The 19,144-nt window shown below is 46.3% G+C and overlaps 1 protein-coding gene across 1 annotated transcript; it reads left to right on the top strand.

Annotated features, from left to right (window-relative positions):
• The first annotated feature begins 311 nt into the window (after positions 1-311).
• MEDAG (mesenteric estrogen dependent adipogenesis) lies at positions 312-17,200 on the top strand. Its single transcript, XM_080799480.1, has 5 exons — positions 312-879; positions 10,915-11,024; positions 13,792-13,904; positions 14,331-14,616; positions 15,981-17,200. The coding sequence occupies exons 1-5, from the start codon at positions 602-604 to the stop codon at positions 16,103-16,105; spliced, it is 912 nt and encodes a 303-aa protein (XP_080655606.1). The 5' UTR covers positions 312-601; the 3' UTR covers positions 16,106-17,200.
• Positions 17,201-19,144: the final 1,944 nt, after the last annotated feature.

Genomic DNA, 19,144 nt, shown 5'->3' with positions numbered 1-19,144 from the left:
AGCGAAAATGCAGAGTATGGTGTGGAGGGGGAAAAAGGGAAGAAAAGTTAAGAAAACAAGCTGGGAGGCCGTGGTGGGTAACTGACTCCACATCGGGTCGGCCTGGGAGCTAAGGTCAGAAGTCAGCACCCGCCCCGCCCGCAGACCCCGGCCCCCCTCCCCGTCCCCGGCGGGGAGAGCCAGGGAGAGGGAGGCGCGGGGTCTCGCGCGCGGCTGTTTGGTCCCCTCTCCCCCGAGGCCAGGCCCAGCACCCGCGGGCCGTCCGTCCCCACCCCGGCCCCCGCGGTGTCGGCCAGGCCGGGGGCGGGCCCGGCCCCGGGTGTGGAGCAGTGGACCCGAGGGGGATGAGTAACTCTCGGCGGCGAGCAGGCGCGGCCGGCCGGGAGCGTGCCAAGTTCCAGCCCGACGCGAGCTCGGCCCGCAGCGTCCGGGGTCGTGCCCGAGGCCCGGGAGGGGCGGGCGGCCGCACCCAGGCCGGATAAAAGGGCGGCGCGGCGCGGGCCCGGCTTTCTGTACGCCGGGCCTGCGTCGCGCTGCTCGCGGGCGGGCACCTGACGCCGGAGCGGGGCGCGCGAGGCGTGTGGGCACCGCGGGCAGGGCCATGGCTGAGGTGGCGCGCGCGCCGGCCACTAGGCCAAGCCTGACCTCCATCTCGTCTGGGGAGCTGCGCAGCCTATGGACGTGCGACTGCGAACTGGCCCTGCTGCCGCTGGCCCAGCTGCTGCGCCTGCAGCCCAGCGCCTTCCAGCTGCGCGGCGACCAGCTCGTGGTGTCGGGCCCCGGGGGACCCGCGGCGGCGCGCGGGGGCTTCAACGTCTTCGGCGACGGCCGCGTGCGCCTCGACGGGCAGCTCTACCGCCTCAGCAGCTACGTCAAGAGGTGGGTGGCCTCGCCGGGTCCCCGCAGAGGCCTCCACCCTGCTGTCGTCCCCGGGAGCCCTGGGACCCCTCACTCCCTCTGAGTACCCCTTCCCGGACTCCTCTTCCCCTCTTTCGTGACACTTCTAGGTTTGCCTCATTGCTAACGTCACCTGGAGGTGCACAGCTCCCCAACCCTGGCCTTTTCTGCCCTTTGCCTTGGCATCTCTCAGCTGCCGCTTGAAGCCGCCCAAGAGGGCATCAGGGCAGGCGCGTGGTGTAGGGCTGGGTGGGGAGCTGGTAACTGGCGAGTGATTCTCCCTTTCTGGCTCCTTAACTGGGTCAGATGAGCTCAGATGGAGACACACCCTTCAGGGGGTATTTGCAGAGGAGACTCATGCCCTGGCTTTGGATTTGTGGGGAGGGGAGAGGCTGCTCAATTCTGTGTACTCCTGGCTTCATTCAGGGAGGAGACCCCCTGGAAAAGCCGGCAAAAGTTCAAAGTCTCCCACCTTTGGCCTGCCTTAGTTTTCAAAAAGAAATAAACCATGGCTGAGAAAGGAACAAAGCCCGGTATGGAGTCCAACCAGGACCGTGTGGGCTGTGATGTGGGTAGGCGAATTCTGGGAAAATCGGTGCAATGAGTGTAGCTTCCAGGATCCTGGCGCAGAGCTGGGCCCAAACTTAATTTGATGGTGAGTGCCCAGGATGCTTAGCTGTTGTGGCCAAAGTGTCTGAAGCATTTCTTAGCAAACTTGCAGCCAGCAGGCTGCAGTCCATCTGAAACAGGCTTTGATCGTCATGGGATAGAGGAGGGAGCTTCATGCTTGATTCTACGTGGTCTCATGCCTTCCAGAAGTCATCCTGTACTTGCGTGTGTATGTGTGTGGGGGGTGGGGGCGGTGTCTTCCACTTGTGCTGCGGAACTGAGTTTCGGGAAACAGGCAACGCAGTCTAGATTTTGAATCAGAGATGCGTAAGCTGGCCAGCTATGAAGATATAAAGCCTTCGCTACTGGGAACGACAGCAGCGCTGCGGCACCCGGTGGGTGGGATGGAACCAAGAAGGGCAAGCAAACAAAGTGAGATATTTAAAATGCCTTCATCAAAGCTGCTGGGGAAAATGTTGCTTTTCCACACAAAGATAGTGAGGGCTTTGAATGCCTGAAAACAGTTCTGCAGCAAGAATTTCTCCCTTTCTTAGTGAATTGAATATTCTAACCCATGAGCAGGGGACGACAATGAGAGGAACTGAGTTAGAAATCATACTTGCAAAGATGGAAAAAAAAAGGTAACCATTGTATTTGAGCACACAGTATGAAAGATTAAAATGTCCAAAATTAATTGAAACCATAGGTTAGACTTTTGACAGAGCCAGTTCCCTCAATCTTACCAAGCAGTGCGGCAAAATTTAAAACGATGTCGAAGTCTGGTTATTAAACCCTTGCTTTGAACACCTCCTACACAAGAGACTATTAAACAGCAGTGGTCTCCTGGCAGTTTAGAGTCCAAAATAAATAATGACCAGACCAGAATGCAGAGAGGATGCAACGACAAGGTTCTCATTGTCCAAGCAGTTGAGCGAGGGCCTGTGGACCCTGGGACAGAGCAAGGAGGGTCTGAGAATAATTTGGGTGATTGAAGGAACTATCTGTGTTTCTTTCAGGGGACATGCTATGGCAGGGGAAGTAGGCTTTTAGAGGTGGGTGGGCAGTCCTGAAGGACAAACCTGATCTAGATGGAAAGAGCCTTCTAGAAAGGGAGGGAAGACTGGGTTGTGGGCAGCAGTGAGAAGTTTTGTCTTCATAGAGCAGAAAGTGGGCACACAGTCAGAATTACAGACATCGAAGTTGCCTCCTCAGATCTGCCAAATTTACCCAGTTGTCTTTGGCTTTGGGGATAGCATAGAGCTTCCTCTCTCAGAACATTACTCCAAAGCAGTGATTCATTCCCTCCATCCCTCCCCCCTTCTCTTCCCTTCTCCCTTCCTTCCTTCCTTCTTTCCTTCTATAAGCTTTGGCAAGTTTTACTAAAGAAAAACTGCATGATTTACTTCTTACTCGTCTGTTTTGGCACAATTCTAAAGATCACAGAATAACCTGGATCAATGATAGCTAGCGAGCGCCTTTTCCTTTCTGCATGCTGTGCCTCGTTCAGCACTGTTGCCACTCCACACTGGACAGCAGTTTTGGCTGACAGGACTCTGATAGTACTCTCTTCCCGACTTCCTCGAGGTCGGGCAGTGTTGTTCAAGATGATCAGTTTCAATCAGTTTTGCCTTGCCAACCATCACAGTCGGCTTGTACCCCAGCACGTACGTCCCACTTTTCATGTCCAGTCAGGACCTAGAGTTGATGGACTCCAGCAATGTATTTTATCATCTTTTCTGGGTCTGCCCTATTCCTACCTTAGGTGTGGGATGGCCTCCAACCAAGAAGAGCTGCCAAGATGGCCAGGGAATGAGAAAGGCAAGCAATGATTTTTTTTTTTTTAAGAGTTTATTTATTTATCTGACACAGAGAGATCACAAGTAGGCAGAGAGGCAGGCGGCGGGGTGGGGGGGGGAGCAGGATCCCTGCTGAGCAGAGAGCCCGATGTGGACTGATCCCAGGACCGTGAGATCATGACCTGAGCCAAAGGCAGAGGCTTTAACCCACTGAGCCACCCAGGTGCCCCGCAAGCAATGATTCTTAATCATTTTAGACTAATAGAGCTCCTGAGAATTTATGTAGATCATCTCCCCAGAGGGGTGTGTGTGTGTGTGTGTGTGTGTGTGTATGTAAGCTTGGATTTCCTTTCTGAGGCCTCGGAACCCTGCGCTGTGTCTTTCATGAGGTCCTTTCCTCAGGAAAAGGCTTAGGGCTACTTACCCTGACATTCCTCTGATTCACTCATTCAGACAGTAGGAAGAGGGCCACAAGAGGATGGCTCAACTTACTTGGGTGTGTCTTCTGATACTTAAACCTTTTTGAAATTCCTGCCCTCTAAATACACCAGAGGGAAGCTGGGATGGAGGGGGGAGGTTTAAGGATGGCCACTGGGGCTGTAGAGCTCCTGAGAGTCTTCTTGAAAAATCTATTCTAAATTAGGGGGGATGAATGGTAAAATCTTCTTTGTTATTATTATTATTTTTTTCTTTCAAGCTCAAAATTTCCATCTGTGTTGCGAACAAAACCTCCTTGGGCTACCAGGTGTAAATAACCACTAACACACACACTTTTTTGGTTTTGTTTTGTTTTTTGTTTTCCTACAACGTGATGCAGTGTCTTAGTGAGAGGTAGTGGCATGTGTTTGGCAAAGAGGAAGGCCGTCCTTCTTTTCAGAGGTCCCTGAGCACGAGCGAGGCTGTTTGGGTGATAAACAGAAGTGTGTCGTAATAATGGCGGCTGCCGATGGTCACTCGGGCGCCAGGAACAGCACAAAGTATTTCACAACTCTTACCTCGCAAAAGCTTGCACAGTTGGCACCATTGGTGTCTTCCTTCTTTTTCCAGGTGAGGAAATTAGAACTCGGGGAGATCAAACAACTTACCTAATCCAGGGGCTGGTGGGTCCTAGAACCAGGACTTCCATGTGGCCTTGGCCCACTGTAAGCCTCTGCTCTCAGCCAGCTCCCTCGAAGCTGAAAGGATTCTGGCTTCCTGGAGACAGCAACAGCTTTCTCCAGAGTCTCCTGAACTGGCAAATAAATAACTGGGATTACAGCAGACAGTACATCTCTTATATAATCAGGCCAAAAGAGGAAGTAAATCTGGTGGCCTTGAGGAGGCCGCTGGAAGCAGAGATGTGAGCTGCTCCTGCCCCTAGGCGACCAGCTGTTAGGTGGTGATGGGGACACCCGTCTGGAGGTCAGCCACCTGGGGCAGGGGCTGTTGGGGGCAGTGGGGAGATGCATGCGCCCAGGTGGGGAGGAGTCAGGGCTGGAGCCTGGGGAGGTCTTGCCCCTACCTGCTCCAGGAAGTATCGGGCTGTGTCTGTGGTCCCAGGCTAACGTTTCTGAGCCAACCCTGACCGGAAACAGGAGGACTAGACACAATCGAGACCCCATTTGCTGTGTGCAGCCCTCGGGGGCTCCTGTTGGGTCCTTGTGTGTGCTCCTTTACCTTGATCTCCATGTCTGAGTCTCAGATTTGGCGACCTGCCTGGGACAACAGCCCCTCACTAAGACATATAATGCTAGTGATGAAATCATCATGTGTTGAGCTATGATTTGTATGAGATGACGTCTAGAATCGGTGTGGATGAGCATGGGGGTCAGGACCGGATTGCCTTGGTTTGAATCCTGTTTCTGCAGCTTAGCAGCTGAGGGACTTGGGAGATGTCTTAATCTCTGTGATTCCATCTCCTCAGTGTATGATGGAAATAATAGTACCAACAGCCTTATAATGTTGTTCAGAATTGAAATTCATAAGGTCCTTTAAGCAGTACTGGCACGTACTGATCGCTGGATACCTGTTAGCCTGTAATATTATTAAGCAGTCCCATAAGCCAAGCGCCTCACACACATTATCCAATCTGTTAGCTTCCTGATGGAGTGCCTTTTGTTAGCCAGATTTTACAGGTGAGGAAACTAATATCAACAAAGCTAAACAAAACTTGCTGGAGTCATAGAGATAGAACTCGAACCCAGATCTGATGATTCAAAAGCCACGGGCCTTTACTGCCTTCTTTCCTCAGGAGTCTTGCTCTGGACCTCCAGCCACGTGCTGGTCCCCTTCTTACTCTCAGCTCACCTGGTCCTTGACAGATGGCCGTCTGCAGGCCCAAGTGAGGCCACCCCACAGTCCCCGAGGCTTGGCTAACCGGGGACTCTTGCTGGGGACGCCTTCTTCCTGCTTTGGCCCACCCGGTCGTGGGGCCTTTGGCCTGACAGAACCATCCCTCTTGTCTGTCTCAGCTCAGGAAATGGTTCTGAACTCCAAACCCCTCCTGCTTTGTTTTTTCTTATTTAAATAACCAGAACATAAGCCAGTGTCTCTGGGATCCCTGAGTGCAGAGAGCTCTGCATTTCTCTGGCATTTGTATGTTTGAGTCATTAACTTGTTTGTAAGCCTCTTAATGGCAGGGACCACGTCTTCGATCAGTGCTTCTCAAACTTGAAATAAGCATGCAGTTCTCCTGGGGAGCTTATTAAAACACAGTTTGTAGGTTGAATAAGATGGGGGGGAGGGGCCCAGGACTCCGAAGTCTCCCCAGCTTCTCTGTGATGCCACTGCTAATGGCCCAGTGATCATGCTTTCAACAACAAGGTTTTACCAGTCTATCATCTTATATTTAAATGGTGCATTTTCTTATGTCTTTCTAATAGACTAGATGCTCCTTGGAAGCCAGGCTATTTCCTTTTGTTTTTTTTGTGTCCCCAGTGCCCAGCACACGTGCTTCATGTTTATTGCTTGAATAAATGGAAGCATTAATATATCATTTCTTCCCCAGGACGGGGGGCATGTACTGAGCATCAATAATGAATGAATGAATGAGTAGATGAACGTGTGTGTCCTTGATTCAAATCACCAGACAGTAGAGTGATAAATCAGAAAATTTTGCTTCTGTAATGTAGAGCTGGGGCAGAAGGAGGGGAGGAAGTGAGAGAAAAGGAGCTGTCAGACAGCTCAGGCTGAGGCCCCACATAAAGCTGTCACGTTAACACTGGAAACACAGCAGGTTCACCCTGCTTGCTCCCAAGGGCAAAGTGCTTTTGCTTAGTGTCACAGCAAAGGATTAGGAAAGCTATAAGCTATTTCTGGGCCTTCTACACAAGGACTGTTCCACATGCGTTCCTCCTTTCCTGGGCTCCACACTCTATATTTTTTTAAATGAACACACACCCAGAGACACACATGCGCACACACATACACCCCCTCGGACAGAAGCCACGGGTTTGAATTCTCATTGGCCTCTGCATACTAAATTGCCAGAGCCGAGGGAAATTTGGAGCCGCTTTGCAGATTGTGCCAGAAATGATGTGGAACCTGGAGGAGCCTCCAGAGAAAGTAGGCATCTCAGAGGGGAATGATCTGATCTCTCAGACACTCTGGATTTGCTAGAAGCAAAAATACAGCGTTCTTTCTTGGTCTCATCTTCCAGGCATTGCCTTCGTTAAGCTTTGCATTGGCCTTCCGAACTGAAAAAGGGAGGAAGAAATTGGAGCAAGGAAGGAGAATTTCTTGCTCGTGTACTTTTCAGATGCTCCTGCTGTCCTTTCTCCTGGTCACTCAGATGAACACAGCCCTGTGTGTGTGTCACGAGTCTGTAGAACTTCACCCTACGGCCAGCAGAGTTGGCCGGGATTAAAGACACTAACCATGTATGTTGAGCAGCTACTATGGACCCAAGTACAAAAGTCTTTATTACTTGTGCTGCCTTGAATCCTCTCCAGAAGGAGATCCTGTTATAGCCCTTCTACAGATGAAGGCACAGGTTCAGGTGGATGAAGTAATGCATTCAAGGTCACAGTGAGTTGTGGTTCTGCGGCTGAGTTCATACAGTCAGTTGGGGCATGAATTAGATCTTCTTATTTCAAATCACTAACCATTGCATCCCATTGGTCTGCCTTTCAATCTCTGGATTGAAGCCAGGCATAAGAAGTTTCAGCCTAGAAGCATTTTGGGGCCAGGGTAAAAGCAACGAAGACATGAGAGTTTCAAGGAGCTGCCTTAAACCCTTTGCTTTTCATCCTCAATAACTTCGGCAGATATAATAAACATCCAGCACCCAAGAAGCAGTATTTGCATCAGTAATTCAGAAATCTGCATGATTAAAGATGAAATAACTAGTCCCTAAAGTAGTCTGGTAAGGCTTATCTTAACAAAGCCAGTGATCGAATGTCAGATATTTAAATACCTAGGAGACTTCACAACCAGGTTCTCAGTCTTTTTGTATTTTAGTGACTTATGTATCCAAATTTTGTGACAGTGAATTCCAAAGGAATGCTTACATTTGTTAATTTCACTGGATTTTGAAGGGGTTTAACAATTGTACCATCACTGGGAGGCTGGGAATGATGAATTAAGAAGGTATTTCTTATTTCTGACCGGGTTTAAATAGAGAGTTCATTAAGTAGGGATCTTGCTACAATCTCTTGTCTGTAAATTCTGTTACAGAGCTCTCACATAAATAGCAGCATTTTCACACATCTGTGGCGTCGTGATAACTGACATGCTCTGTGGTGATGTTTACAGCCCCGTTAAGATCCTAAAAGTGCCTCTAAATCATCAAAGGGAGATTAAATTATGTTGAGCATAGTTTTATTATTCAGGGCATCTTATTAAATTCAGACTCCAGAAAGGATGACTCATGTATAGGTTATGCATTAAACTCAGTGTGTGGGTATCTACACGGCCCTCCCCCACACCTCCCCTGGCCTGGTCCCCCTTCTCTGATCATGAGAAACAACAGTTCTTGGAGCCCCAAAGCATTCCACAAAACCTTCCACAGTATTCTAGGGAAAACTGACTATTTTCCCAAACAGTGGTCATCCTAAATTGAGATTTTCATCCTTTTCATGTAAGCTGTGGGTTCGTCAGTATAAAATTGATGGTCCCTCCAACTGAATGTCGGCTGCTCTTGAAGGCAGAGGCAAGTACTATGCTGTCATTTGCCGCATCAGAATAGTAACTGGGATGGTGGATTTTCCAGACGCACCGTATGTCCGTGCCGTGTACATGCCCTAGAGAATGACACTCAGGCCGCGAATATTGAGAGAGCAGAGGAGTCACCCCAAGGAAAATAAGAAATGTTTAAATGGCTATAAATTAACTCTGTGGTCTACAATTTAGGAGAATATGCAAATCGGCCTCGGATGGCTCACGGGGGCGGCCTGACTCTGCCCCAGCACCAGGCATAGATCTTGTGGAGGCTTACTCCTGCCGGACTTGTCTTTTTCTTCTTCTGTGGTTCCAAGGGTTGTCTTCCTCTTCTCCTCCTCGGCGCCTCTCCCTACACCCCTGCAACCACAGGCTCCACAGCCTCTGCCAGGCCACACTTGCCTGCCCGTGGCAGGTCCTGGGCAGTTGAAGAGATGATGGCAGAAGGGCTGGGAGGACACAGGGAATCCCTGTACTCCCACCCGCTAACCCAGCCCCACCTTACAGGCCCTGAGCCCCTCTGGTGTGATAAAGCACATGCGATGTCTGGTGCCCAGCACATTATCGGTGCCTGGCGAATGCTGTTGAATGAATGAATGAATGAATGAGAGCAAACGAACTCCGCAAATGGTAATCCCCCTTTCTCCCTGCTTCTCTTTTGCTTCCTTTCTTTAGTGCCTTTTGGCTGTTGGCCAATTAGGACAAAAAGGAATGGGAACATTCTCTCCCTGCTGATAAGGAACACTAGGGCCCCTCTCTCTTTCGGGTACCCCATCTCTCCCATTCTCGCTGGGCACTGTGCTGCTCAGGTGAGGATGAGGGCAGGAGAGGAACCACGGAAGGACCATACAAGATCCCTGGTCTGCATTATCTTCCGCAGTCTGTTACCTTGTCATTTCCGCTGGTCCCCACCCCTTACCCCAGACTCCAGCCCTGCTCACCCTACTCCTGAGTGTTAACACCTGCACACCCCTTCCTCCCCTAGGAACACGACTGCCCTGCATCCCCTTCTCCACCCTAGGACGAGCCCCCTGGCCACCCCCAGTTCCTCTGGCATGGGAAACGGAGACTACATTAAAAGCCTGGTGAAATACAAGGCAGGAAGCGTTTCAGAGGCTCCATCAGGGGTCAGGTTTTAAAAGCTCTCAAAATCAGGTGTGACAATCCCAGGAAAAGAGATAATGATACAGATTTCTAAGAAACCAAGCTGGGAGACAGACAAGCCGATGCTGTGTTTTTCTGTCTTGGGGGTAGGTATTCTCCCACGTGCTCTCAAACCATGCCCCGCCGGGTCTCGTGGGCCAGCCCCTCCAAGCAGGTTGTGGGAAGTAGGATGGGGTGGGAGGCTGAGAGGACTGCATGGTCACAGCTCCCTGCAGCAGAGATCCCTCCAAGGCTGTGATTTTCTTGTCAGGAACTGGACAGATAACAAGCCAGAGAGAAACATTCGAGCTGCCTCTCCCTGTGACTAGATGCAAGGAGCTAACACACAGCAGCACGGCAAAGGCGGCCCGTGCTGTCAGCCGGGGCAGCCGTTCACTCCGTGTAGATGCACGCAGCTGTGCCTGTCAATGGGGAACCAGGTCTGTGTCGAAGAGGGATTGTGTGTGGCAGGCGCACCCTCCTGCCTGCTGGAGGCCACTCCACCTGCCGCGTCCACGTGCTCTGTGAGCTTGGGTGTGGATGGGAGATTAGCCATCTTCTTGAGGGAAGCCGATGTGTGTCTTCTTATCAACAAGGCAGGCAGAAACACTACTTGGAAAATTCGTAGAATAGGGGGAGGAAGCTGGCATGCTGGATAACAGAGTCAAAATGTGAAAAAGTACTCCCCAGGCTGGATTAATGTATGAAAACCAAGGAGGCTAAATTGAATAGGGTCATGGGCAGAAGTCCAACATTAGTGTGGTCTTTTTTTTTTTTTTTTCCTTCATTGCGCAAAGCTCAGGATTACGGAGATATGAATTAGTTCATAGGAATATTGGTTGATTGTGTAATCTCTGGAGGGGCTGGGATCTTGTCTTGGGATTAAAGAACGGAAGAGGGCAGGAGAAGGAAAGGAAAATGTCAGACCCACCAGTTTGGCAGGATGACTGAAGACCCAGTTCGTCTCACTCGAGTGTAATTCTTCTTCAATCTGGAGAGACACAGAGCTCTTATTGCTTCGAATTAACTCTTCTAGCCCAAAAGATAGATGGGACTGGCCATCATCTCGTGAGGACTTCCCCTGAGAGCCAAGCATTGGGGCCAGGCCACCCCAAAGACCACAGCCACCTTCGGGTTGTGTCTTGATCTCTCATCTGACTAGGGAGGGGATTTATTTATATGGCACAAAATATGACTGCCTCCATAGGACACATTTTAGGGGACTTCCCTCATGAGATCTGTGGATGTGACAGGCGCCTGTCCAGGACATCCTCTTCTTGACCTAGACGGAGGAGGTATATTAGATTTGCAATTATCTCTGCTTTTTTCATAGATATGTGGAACTGACCAACTACTGCGATTATAAAGATTACAGGGAAACTATACTGAGCAAACCAATGATGTTCTTTGTTAATGTACTGACCAAAAAAGACACCTCAAAAGGTAGGTCTATAAATATTTTTGGTTAGGTTCTGCTTCTTGGGGCTGTGGGCTGTGTCACACTAATGAGGTACAAGTTGTGCATGGACTAAGCAGGTGAGTGTCAGCTGTGACAAGGGTTGGAGCGAGAAGCAGTCTGGAGCGTTAGACCATCTAAAGGACGGCACAAGACTGCAGAACCTCTAGGTGATCTGAGGGCAGAAGCCATCTGTCTCGGGGTTTAGTCTTAACTTCCTGTCTAGGCAGGAACTGCTATCGGTTCTGAGGCTGCAGGGTTTGAAAAAATGGCTGGGATGATAGTGATGATCTGTAATTTTGTGCATCACATATCAAATGCTTACACATGTGAGGCATGCTCTCGTGTCATTAATTGACGCAACTCTGTAGGGCTTTCATCCAAATGGGAACATTTTTGAGCATGAAAGTAGGTACTCTTAATTATGCTGGGACTGAGATATAAATAGGCACTGACCCAGGGGAACGAGGATGCTTAGTCATTCTACCTATGAGGTGCTTATTCCCATTTTATAGATAAGGAAACTAAGGTAAAGAAATAAATAGCAATTGTAGATGCTTTTATGTTTTATGCTATGGCCTTCAAATTTCAATTTTAGGGGTATCTCTTTATTGTTTCTTCTAAGAAATCAGATTAACTGCCAACAACTCTATTAACTCTAGCTCCAATATGAAAATATCTCTGTTTTCCCTTCTTCCTGCTCAGTGTTATGTGGAGAAAGTCACAGGCCTCATGCTCTGTGATAGGGGCAGAATTTCTTAATTCTCCTTCTAAATAGCATTCTTAAATGGAGTCCAAGGTAATAAGAAACGATCTACAAATTCCAAATAGACTTTCTCAAACATTCATTCTCATTCAGATTCGTGGAGCTGATTCTCTGTTCATTTCATTCAGAATCATTCAGATTCTCTGCTCACTTGATGATTCAGTCACAATGCTCTCTCAGCAGGAGGGGCTGGGAACAGAACACAAGGTAACAAGCCGCGCTTGTTAGAGCATCTGAGCCCCTGATGTTCTTTGGCTTGATGATGACCGGAAACCCCGAGAGTTCTCCAGGAATGTAATTCACAGACATATCAAGTACACCTCCCGCCTGGATCTCGCAGGAGGAATCTTAAGAAAGATTAAGAGACCTCTCCATTTTAGCATTTTAATGAAAGTGCAGGGAACGGTACAGGAGGTATTTGTGGTTATGCGAGTGGCCTACAAAAGGCACAGAGTTGTATTACAGCTCTTGTGGAAGGAGGTACAGAAACCCAGTGCTGTGTAATTGTGAGGAAAGCCATGAACTAAAGAGCTTTATGATACAGAAGCTTAAGATGGTCAAGTTTAAATTATGAAAATTACAAGTAAGGTAACATGTCTAACCTTGCTGCTAAACTGCACTTTTGTACAAAGTAGAAAAAAGCCACCAGTGGCTCAACACAATTTACTAATCCTTTGCAGAAGTTTGTCGTAACAACTATACAAATAGACAACGTCTATGAACGTCGATGGCATCCTGTCGAGTTGTGCAGTGCACAGCCTGGCAACCAGTACAATTTTGAAGTGTGGTAGCCCTTAGTATCTAATGAACCTAAAGATCTTAGTTTGGTTTGTGTGAAAGTTAATTCGAGGTATCAAATAGCTTGCTTACTTTGTTTATCTCTGATCTCAAAGAGGACAAATTTAAAGTGCCTCCCCCCAAAAATGGTAATTTGAGAGAAAGGAAATAGGGGTAGAAAAAATAAGATGAATAGTACAAAAGTTAGCTCAAAATATATTCCTCATGAGTGTAAGACTCATTATTGGTGGACCACAGGTCTGGTTCTCAAAGCCAAGGCAAAATGTTCAGTTCTCAAAATCACATAATAGCTGGTCCATGGGGTTTAGACAGAGAGTGACCATCTATGTTACATGTCTGTCTAGAAAAAAACGCTTGACTAATAAAGGCCATGAAGCTTGATTCTGGGGACTGGAAAAGTTAAGAAACCGATGGTTTGTAATACTTCAAATTTTCCTCATGAGCAAGCAACCTTCCCTTTGCTTAGATTGTATAGAACCAGATAGAATTAGAAATAAGGAATTAAAAGAAAGAAAGAAAGAAAGAAAGAAAGAAAGAAAGAAAGATCAAAACACAACCATCAACAACAAAACAGCTGTCTGCTAGGGCAGTGATGTGGTATTATTTAAACAATAGAAAGGACTTCTGCTGGGGACTGTGTTGGGGTGGGGCATGGAGGGGACTCAAGTCTCAGATTGTCTTGATCCTTCAAACCCTAGACTAGCCCTTTGCATGCCAGGTCTTTGGGGAAGGATGGGGAGAGATGGGTGATGGGGGGAGAAGGCATGGAGCAGCCTTCTTCTTTGGACTTGGCTGATGTTTTGCTTTGCACATGAGGAAATGTTGGTGACAGCCAAGTCTGTTTAACTGTCCAGCAAGTCTGTTATGACTTTAGCCCTCCACGCTGGACACACGCCCTGGGACTCTGTTCTCATCTGTGATCATTCGGGAGACAAAGTGCAGTTAGAGGAGCTGATTTTCTAACTGGCTGTTACAGTTTCCCAAAGCTTCCTTCATGTCTACAAAATTCTTAGGAACATTTGTAGAAATCTGGTTAGGCTTTGCAGTGAGGGTCTGAGGGAGCTTTGAGGGAAGTTACAAATAAATAAAATCTCCCAATAAGGTGGGAATCACTGCTGCATTGAATGCTAAGAAGTATGTTTATATCACCCATGCACACTTCTATTTGAATTCTGCTTCCTAATTTCTAGAAAGAACATATGCATTTCTTGTGAACACAAGGCACCCCAAAATAAGAAGACAGATAGAGCAAGGGATGGACATGGTAATCTCCTCAGTGATTGGAGAAAGCTACCGACTTCAGGTAAGCCTTGGTCAGTCTGAACCCAGGGCTGCTAACCACATAGAAAGGGGTCTGTGCAGTTCATACAAGGCCTAGTCCCTAGAGCTTAATTATAACCAGACTCATAGGTTTTCTATTGTTTCATTATCACTACCAATAAAATGAGCTTGGTTTCTAGCAATTGATCTAGAAATAATAAATGTCAATTTGACCACGTAGTTCATGGGCTTCAGATGGCTGGGATGCAAATGCCAAGGTCTGTTTTAAAAAATGAAAGTCAGCCATTTAAATATATCTGTCATAATGAAAAAGAAATAAGGGGTGTGGTATATTGGATATTTGGGGCATTGTTAATTCAATGGTATAATTCTATAGTAATACAGAATTCCGTAATATAACATTATAGTTATATCCATGACATTAATTAAATGCTTCTCTCTCTTTCAGTTTGACTTCCAAGAGGCGGTAAAAAATTTTTTCCCTCCAGGAAATGAGGTGGTTAACGGAGAAAATTTGAGCTTTGTATATGAATTCAAAGCTGATGCATTATTTGATTTCTTCTATTGGTTTGGGCTCAGCAATTCCACTGTAAAGGTGAAAGGGAAAGTTCTGAATCTGTCAAGTACAAGTCCAGAAAAGAAGGAGACAATTAAATTATTTCTGGAAAAAATGAGCGAGCCTTTAATCCGAAGGAGCAGTTTCTCTGACCGAAAATTCAGTGTAACTTCCAGAGGTATGTTAAAAATTCTCAAGTACCTGAGGAAGGTAGTTAAATAAAAGGGTAGAATAATATCATGGGAGTGGAGAGTCAATCAGCTGAAAAAGAAAGGCCTCTTGATAAAGGGGAAACAGAATATCACATAATTCAGAAAATAAGAAGCGAAAAATATTTACTACCAAGAAGAAATACAATGAGTTTTCTTTTTAGCCTCCTTAAAGTTTTCTGAAATAGCAGTTAGAGTGTGCAGCATACCCAGAATGTAATTTTAAAATATACTATTCATTGGAATACATAGTACTGCTCATTTAAATATGACCAGTAATTTAAATATTAGGAAAAATGATGCTTTCCTGATGCACATTCAAGGCAACGCATGGTGTCAGCGGGGGGAGATCTGTACATGATCAAGATAACTATCTTTAAAAATATTTGAAAGGGTTCTCCAGAATTTATAAGACCACAGAAGAACAAATCTTGAGAATGCTTAACCTAACAGATTTTAATCTATATTTGAAAATCCAGTGCCTCCTCCCTAGGAGCTGGTGAGACTTTTCAGTCTGCTTTTGGCTAAGGCAGATGACATCCATCAAGTCTTGTCTGGATTTGTCTTGTGCTGAGCCCGTTCTCCTGTCCCACACTAGTCTGGGCTGGAAAGGAACTTTCTTGAACCATGGCTCTTGCGGCTAAACGCAAGAAGAAAAGACACAAAGACAAGCAAAATCATACCCATCTCTATGAGGCTGCAGTTTAAAAAATGTTCAGATGTAAAAAACAGAGTCTTTATTAATTACATTTAATGAAAGTTGCTTTCTTCCAATGTTTATAGCAAAAATGCTTACTTCTAAGTATTTCTCATCCTGGAAGGAGCCCCCCCACTCCGGCGCATGCGCGTATGCTCTCCCTCACCCTCCTACTCTTTCTTCTTCTTTCTCCTCTTCCCCCTGCCCCCTCTGTCTCTCCCTCTTCCTCCTTCATTGTTCACCACGGGTGGCCCAGCCCAGGTGCATCTGCTGCCCTGGCGAGCAGGCCAGGCCTGGCTCTCTGCCCTGGTGAATCAGCCCAGCTCTGTCCACTTGGTCAAAACAGACCTTGGTCCTAGGTGACTAGGCCCCAGCTGTGGGTCTTTTGTCACAAGTGAGCAAACTCTCTGCATGTCTACTCCGGCCTGAGGAAAAGCACGTGGACCATATCCAGCTGGTAGACAAACAGCCAGAAAAGATTGTTCATCTTTCTGAGGTTTTCCGAGGAAGTCAGGAGCCTCCATTAATCATTGAAATGGTGACGTTGTATGCCGTGTGAGTTTTAAGGCACTGTTGTTTTTTTAATGTTGCTGTTTTTCCAGTGACGATAGTCATGTGCCGTGTCACTCTTCTCAGGTTCAATAGATGAAGTTTTCAACTGCAATCTGTCACCTAGATCATCGCTGACGGAGGCCCTTTTGGCAGAATTGCCATTTCCGAGCGTTTTGGAATCAGAAGAGACACCCGACCAGTTTATCTGATTGGACCGAACGTGTTGTGGGCGCTGCTACCCGCCGGGTCCGCGCAAGGACAGAAGGCTGAGGAGAGGCGAGAGGCAACGGGAGGTGGACGCTTCCACCGGCTTTTCCGGCCCTCTGCTCCCACAGAAGGTCTCTGCCTTCCATTTCCTGGGTGATGCCCTGGCAGGCCCGATGCAGCTGACTTCAGAAAAGGAGGGCTTTGGCCCCATGGCCTGAAGGGGTGTCCTCTCCTTTTAACACTTCTCCAAAAGGGCAGAGGGAGCAGTAGAGTCCCACCACCCTGAATGCTTTGCTTCGTGTCCCGGCTTCCTGGGAGCTCCCCTGGCGGACTTTGAGTGTTAACTCTCCATACTGCGCTAATCAGTCCCTCTGCTTGGGACCTCCTTGTCTAAACCCAAACCCAGCAAGCAGGTGGTTAGCAGTGCTGTTATCTTGCAAACGTGGCTGGCAAAAAGCCTAGAACATAGAACATCTTTCGCTGGAAGACAAAGAGGTTTCTCATCCTTAGGAGGAACATTCTAGGTAAGCGGTGCCCAAGGATTGGCCAGATTGAGAGGACAGTAACCTTGCCACCCACTGCCTGAAATTTGAGCTCCCTTGCCCGTCTCTCTCATCAAAGTGGCCTGTGTAGAAAGAGGCCAGGTGATGTGGTATCAAACAGTGACAGGGGAAGGATAATGTACAGGGCAGCGTCCTCTATTGGAAGCTCATTAAGTCAGTTGGGTCCTTTAAATAAGCTTTCAGCTATCCTAACACTAAAAGCAAAATACAAGAAAGCTGTAACATTATCATAATACATTGTTACATCAATACATTTTTCATCTCATAGCTACAATGGAGTTCTTCAAAAAGAAAAAAAATTCTATTTACATATAAAAACCTGCATGAAAGAATCACTACATATGCTTATAATGAGGAAGATTTATGGGTCCTGAGTGTAATTTTTCTATCCTTTTTAAACTTCCTGTATTATCCATTTTGATAGCACTACTGATTGTCCCTTCATTTATATTGATATGTTGGGTACTCTATTTGTGCAATTAAAACTTTTCTTAGCATTCAACATGGAATCAATTAAATTTGTGACCAAGTGTGTATGTATGTGTGATTTTTCTATTGTGCTTTGCAGGTGGTATATATGCCTTGTAACTTACTAAATGACAATAGGAATTGTGGTTTTCACAGCTACTTACTCAAGAAGAGCTTTTTAAAGAACAGGTCTCTGAAGCATTTGGAGAAAAGAAAAAGAATTTGATACTGATCTTTCACAAAAGGGAAAAAAGTTCCTTAATAACAGAAGAGGCTAAACATTTGTTATTCAACTCACTGCAAAATGAAGAATGTTCACAATAAAATAAGTTTTATACCAATGCAAACAAACCTTAAGTGGATATCAAATATTAAATACTTCCCAAAGGAAATAGGGAATCTGTTCACAAAAGTTGAAAAAGGAGATTTTTTTTAAGTAGCTTAACTGAGAAAAACCATCAGTAATCACTCCAAGAATGGACTAAAGATCTGAAAGTTTTCTTTTATAATTAAAACCTTTTCTTTTCATCGAACTAAAACCAATTTTCATTGAATACATTTGCTTACATTTGCTTATTCAATATTCACTCAGCAAAGTTTTGTGAACCGCTTCTAAGCCGAGATACCCCGTGCTAATTTGTACGTTAATGCGTGTCACAAAGAAGTGCTATCGGGGGTTCTTCAAATTGGTGAAAAGTGTATTGGGACAGATCTTTCTGGGTAAATGAGGCTTCCATCTGGGTATAAATGCAGCCTAATTCAGATATTTCAACAGTTCAAGGTCAGTGGAAATCTGTAGGACAGCAGTGATCTAAGCAATTCCTCCATTCATTCAAGCCATTCATTCATTCTACAGTCAGACTGAGCCTCTACTCTAAGCAGTACACGCAGGTGGGTGCTGCTGTGTAAACATGTCTAAAGCATGGACCTTGCTTTCAAGGAGCCTCCAGTCTTAGAAGACAGGTGTGCAAGCTGAGAAGAGCAATTAAAATGAGTGTTACAAGAGAAGTTCAAAAAAGAACCTCTGAAACACTTGGGGATCCAGTTTTGGAGGTAAAATTAATGACTTAAAGCTGTAAAACTTGGTTGTAAAACAAATATGTGAGGACGGACTTATCCAAGGGCTTGATTTGTTGAAGCTCTCAGTACAAGAGTCACCTTGGAGGCTATTAATTTATTCCAACAAGAATGCAAATCCAGACACTATCTACAGAGTAAGGGAGGTTTTTTCTCATTACCTCATGGTTATAGTTTGATTTTTGGCTAAAGGATAACATTGCCCCACTTGATTGCCTACCTTAATTATCAGCTCGAATGTGAATGTCTTTTTACTGTTTCAAATCCCCAATCTATCTTCAAAGAGCCAAGTTATGCCCCTATTTAAGAAATTCAAAAGAAAATGCATCCAGTTCTGAAGGGAATTTCTAAAGAATTTCAAAAATGCTTTAAGCAATGGCAGTGTCATTAGAATAAATTATTACTTTGAAGAAGAGAACATTCATTTGGACGGGTAAATGCTGGTATAACAGATTTGAAAGGAGTGTTCACACTTGATATTCACTACTTGAATACACTTGAAAGGACCAGCAGTGTAAAGCATTAGTAATTACCCCGTGGCTGGCCTGGCCCACTTAACCTCTCAAGAGTTCAGAGAAGAGGAACACACAAGAACCAGGGAGGGCAGAGCTGGCCCAGGAGGGAGGAGCCGTTTATATTGGATTGACAAGATTTTGACAAAATCAACAGTCTGGACTTTCTGCTATGGCTTTATTTGGATAAAAGGGGAGTAAGTTTGGCGAATAGCATATTAGAAGCAGGGCTTGGAATCTGCCCCATTAGATTGGATCATCCTAACAAAATAGAGAACATTGTAGAATTTTCTTTTCTGGATCTTTCAGTAAAAGGATAGCCATCATTCTTGACTGCTTAACAACAGCCCCTCCGAGTGGCAGATAGGAATTCAATGACTTCAGAAAGATCTGGACTTGTGATGGCTAATTTTAGGTATCA

The sequence above is a fragment of the Martes martes genome (genome assembly GCF_963455335.1).
Source record: "Martes martes genome assembly, chromosome: 3".
NCBI classification, from domain to species: Eukaryota; Metazoa; Chordata; class Mammalia; order Carnivora; family Mustelidae; genus Martes; species Martes martes.
This window is presented reverse-complemented; position numbering and strand designations above follow the sequence as displayed.

Coding starts and splice junctions, on each gene's coding strand:
- MEDAG (XM_080799480.1), top strand. CDS start 602: ATGGCTGAGGTGGCGCGCGCGCCGGCCACTAGGCCAAGCCTGACCTCC. Junction 880..10,914: donor CTCAGCAGCTACGTCAAGAG/GTGGGTGGCCTC, acceptor CTTTTTTCATAG/ATATGTGGAACTGACCAACT. Junction 14,617..15,980: donor ATTCAGTGTAACTTCCAGAG/GTATGTTAAAAA, acceptor CACTCTTCTCAG/GTTCAATAGATGAAGTTTTC.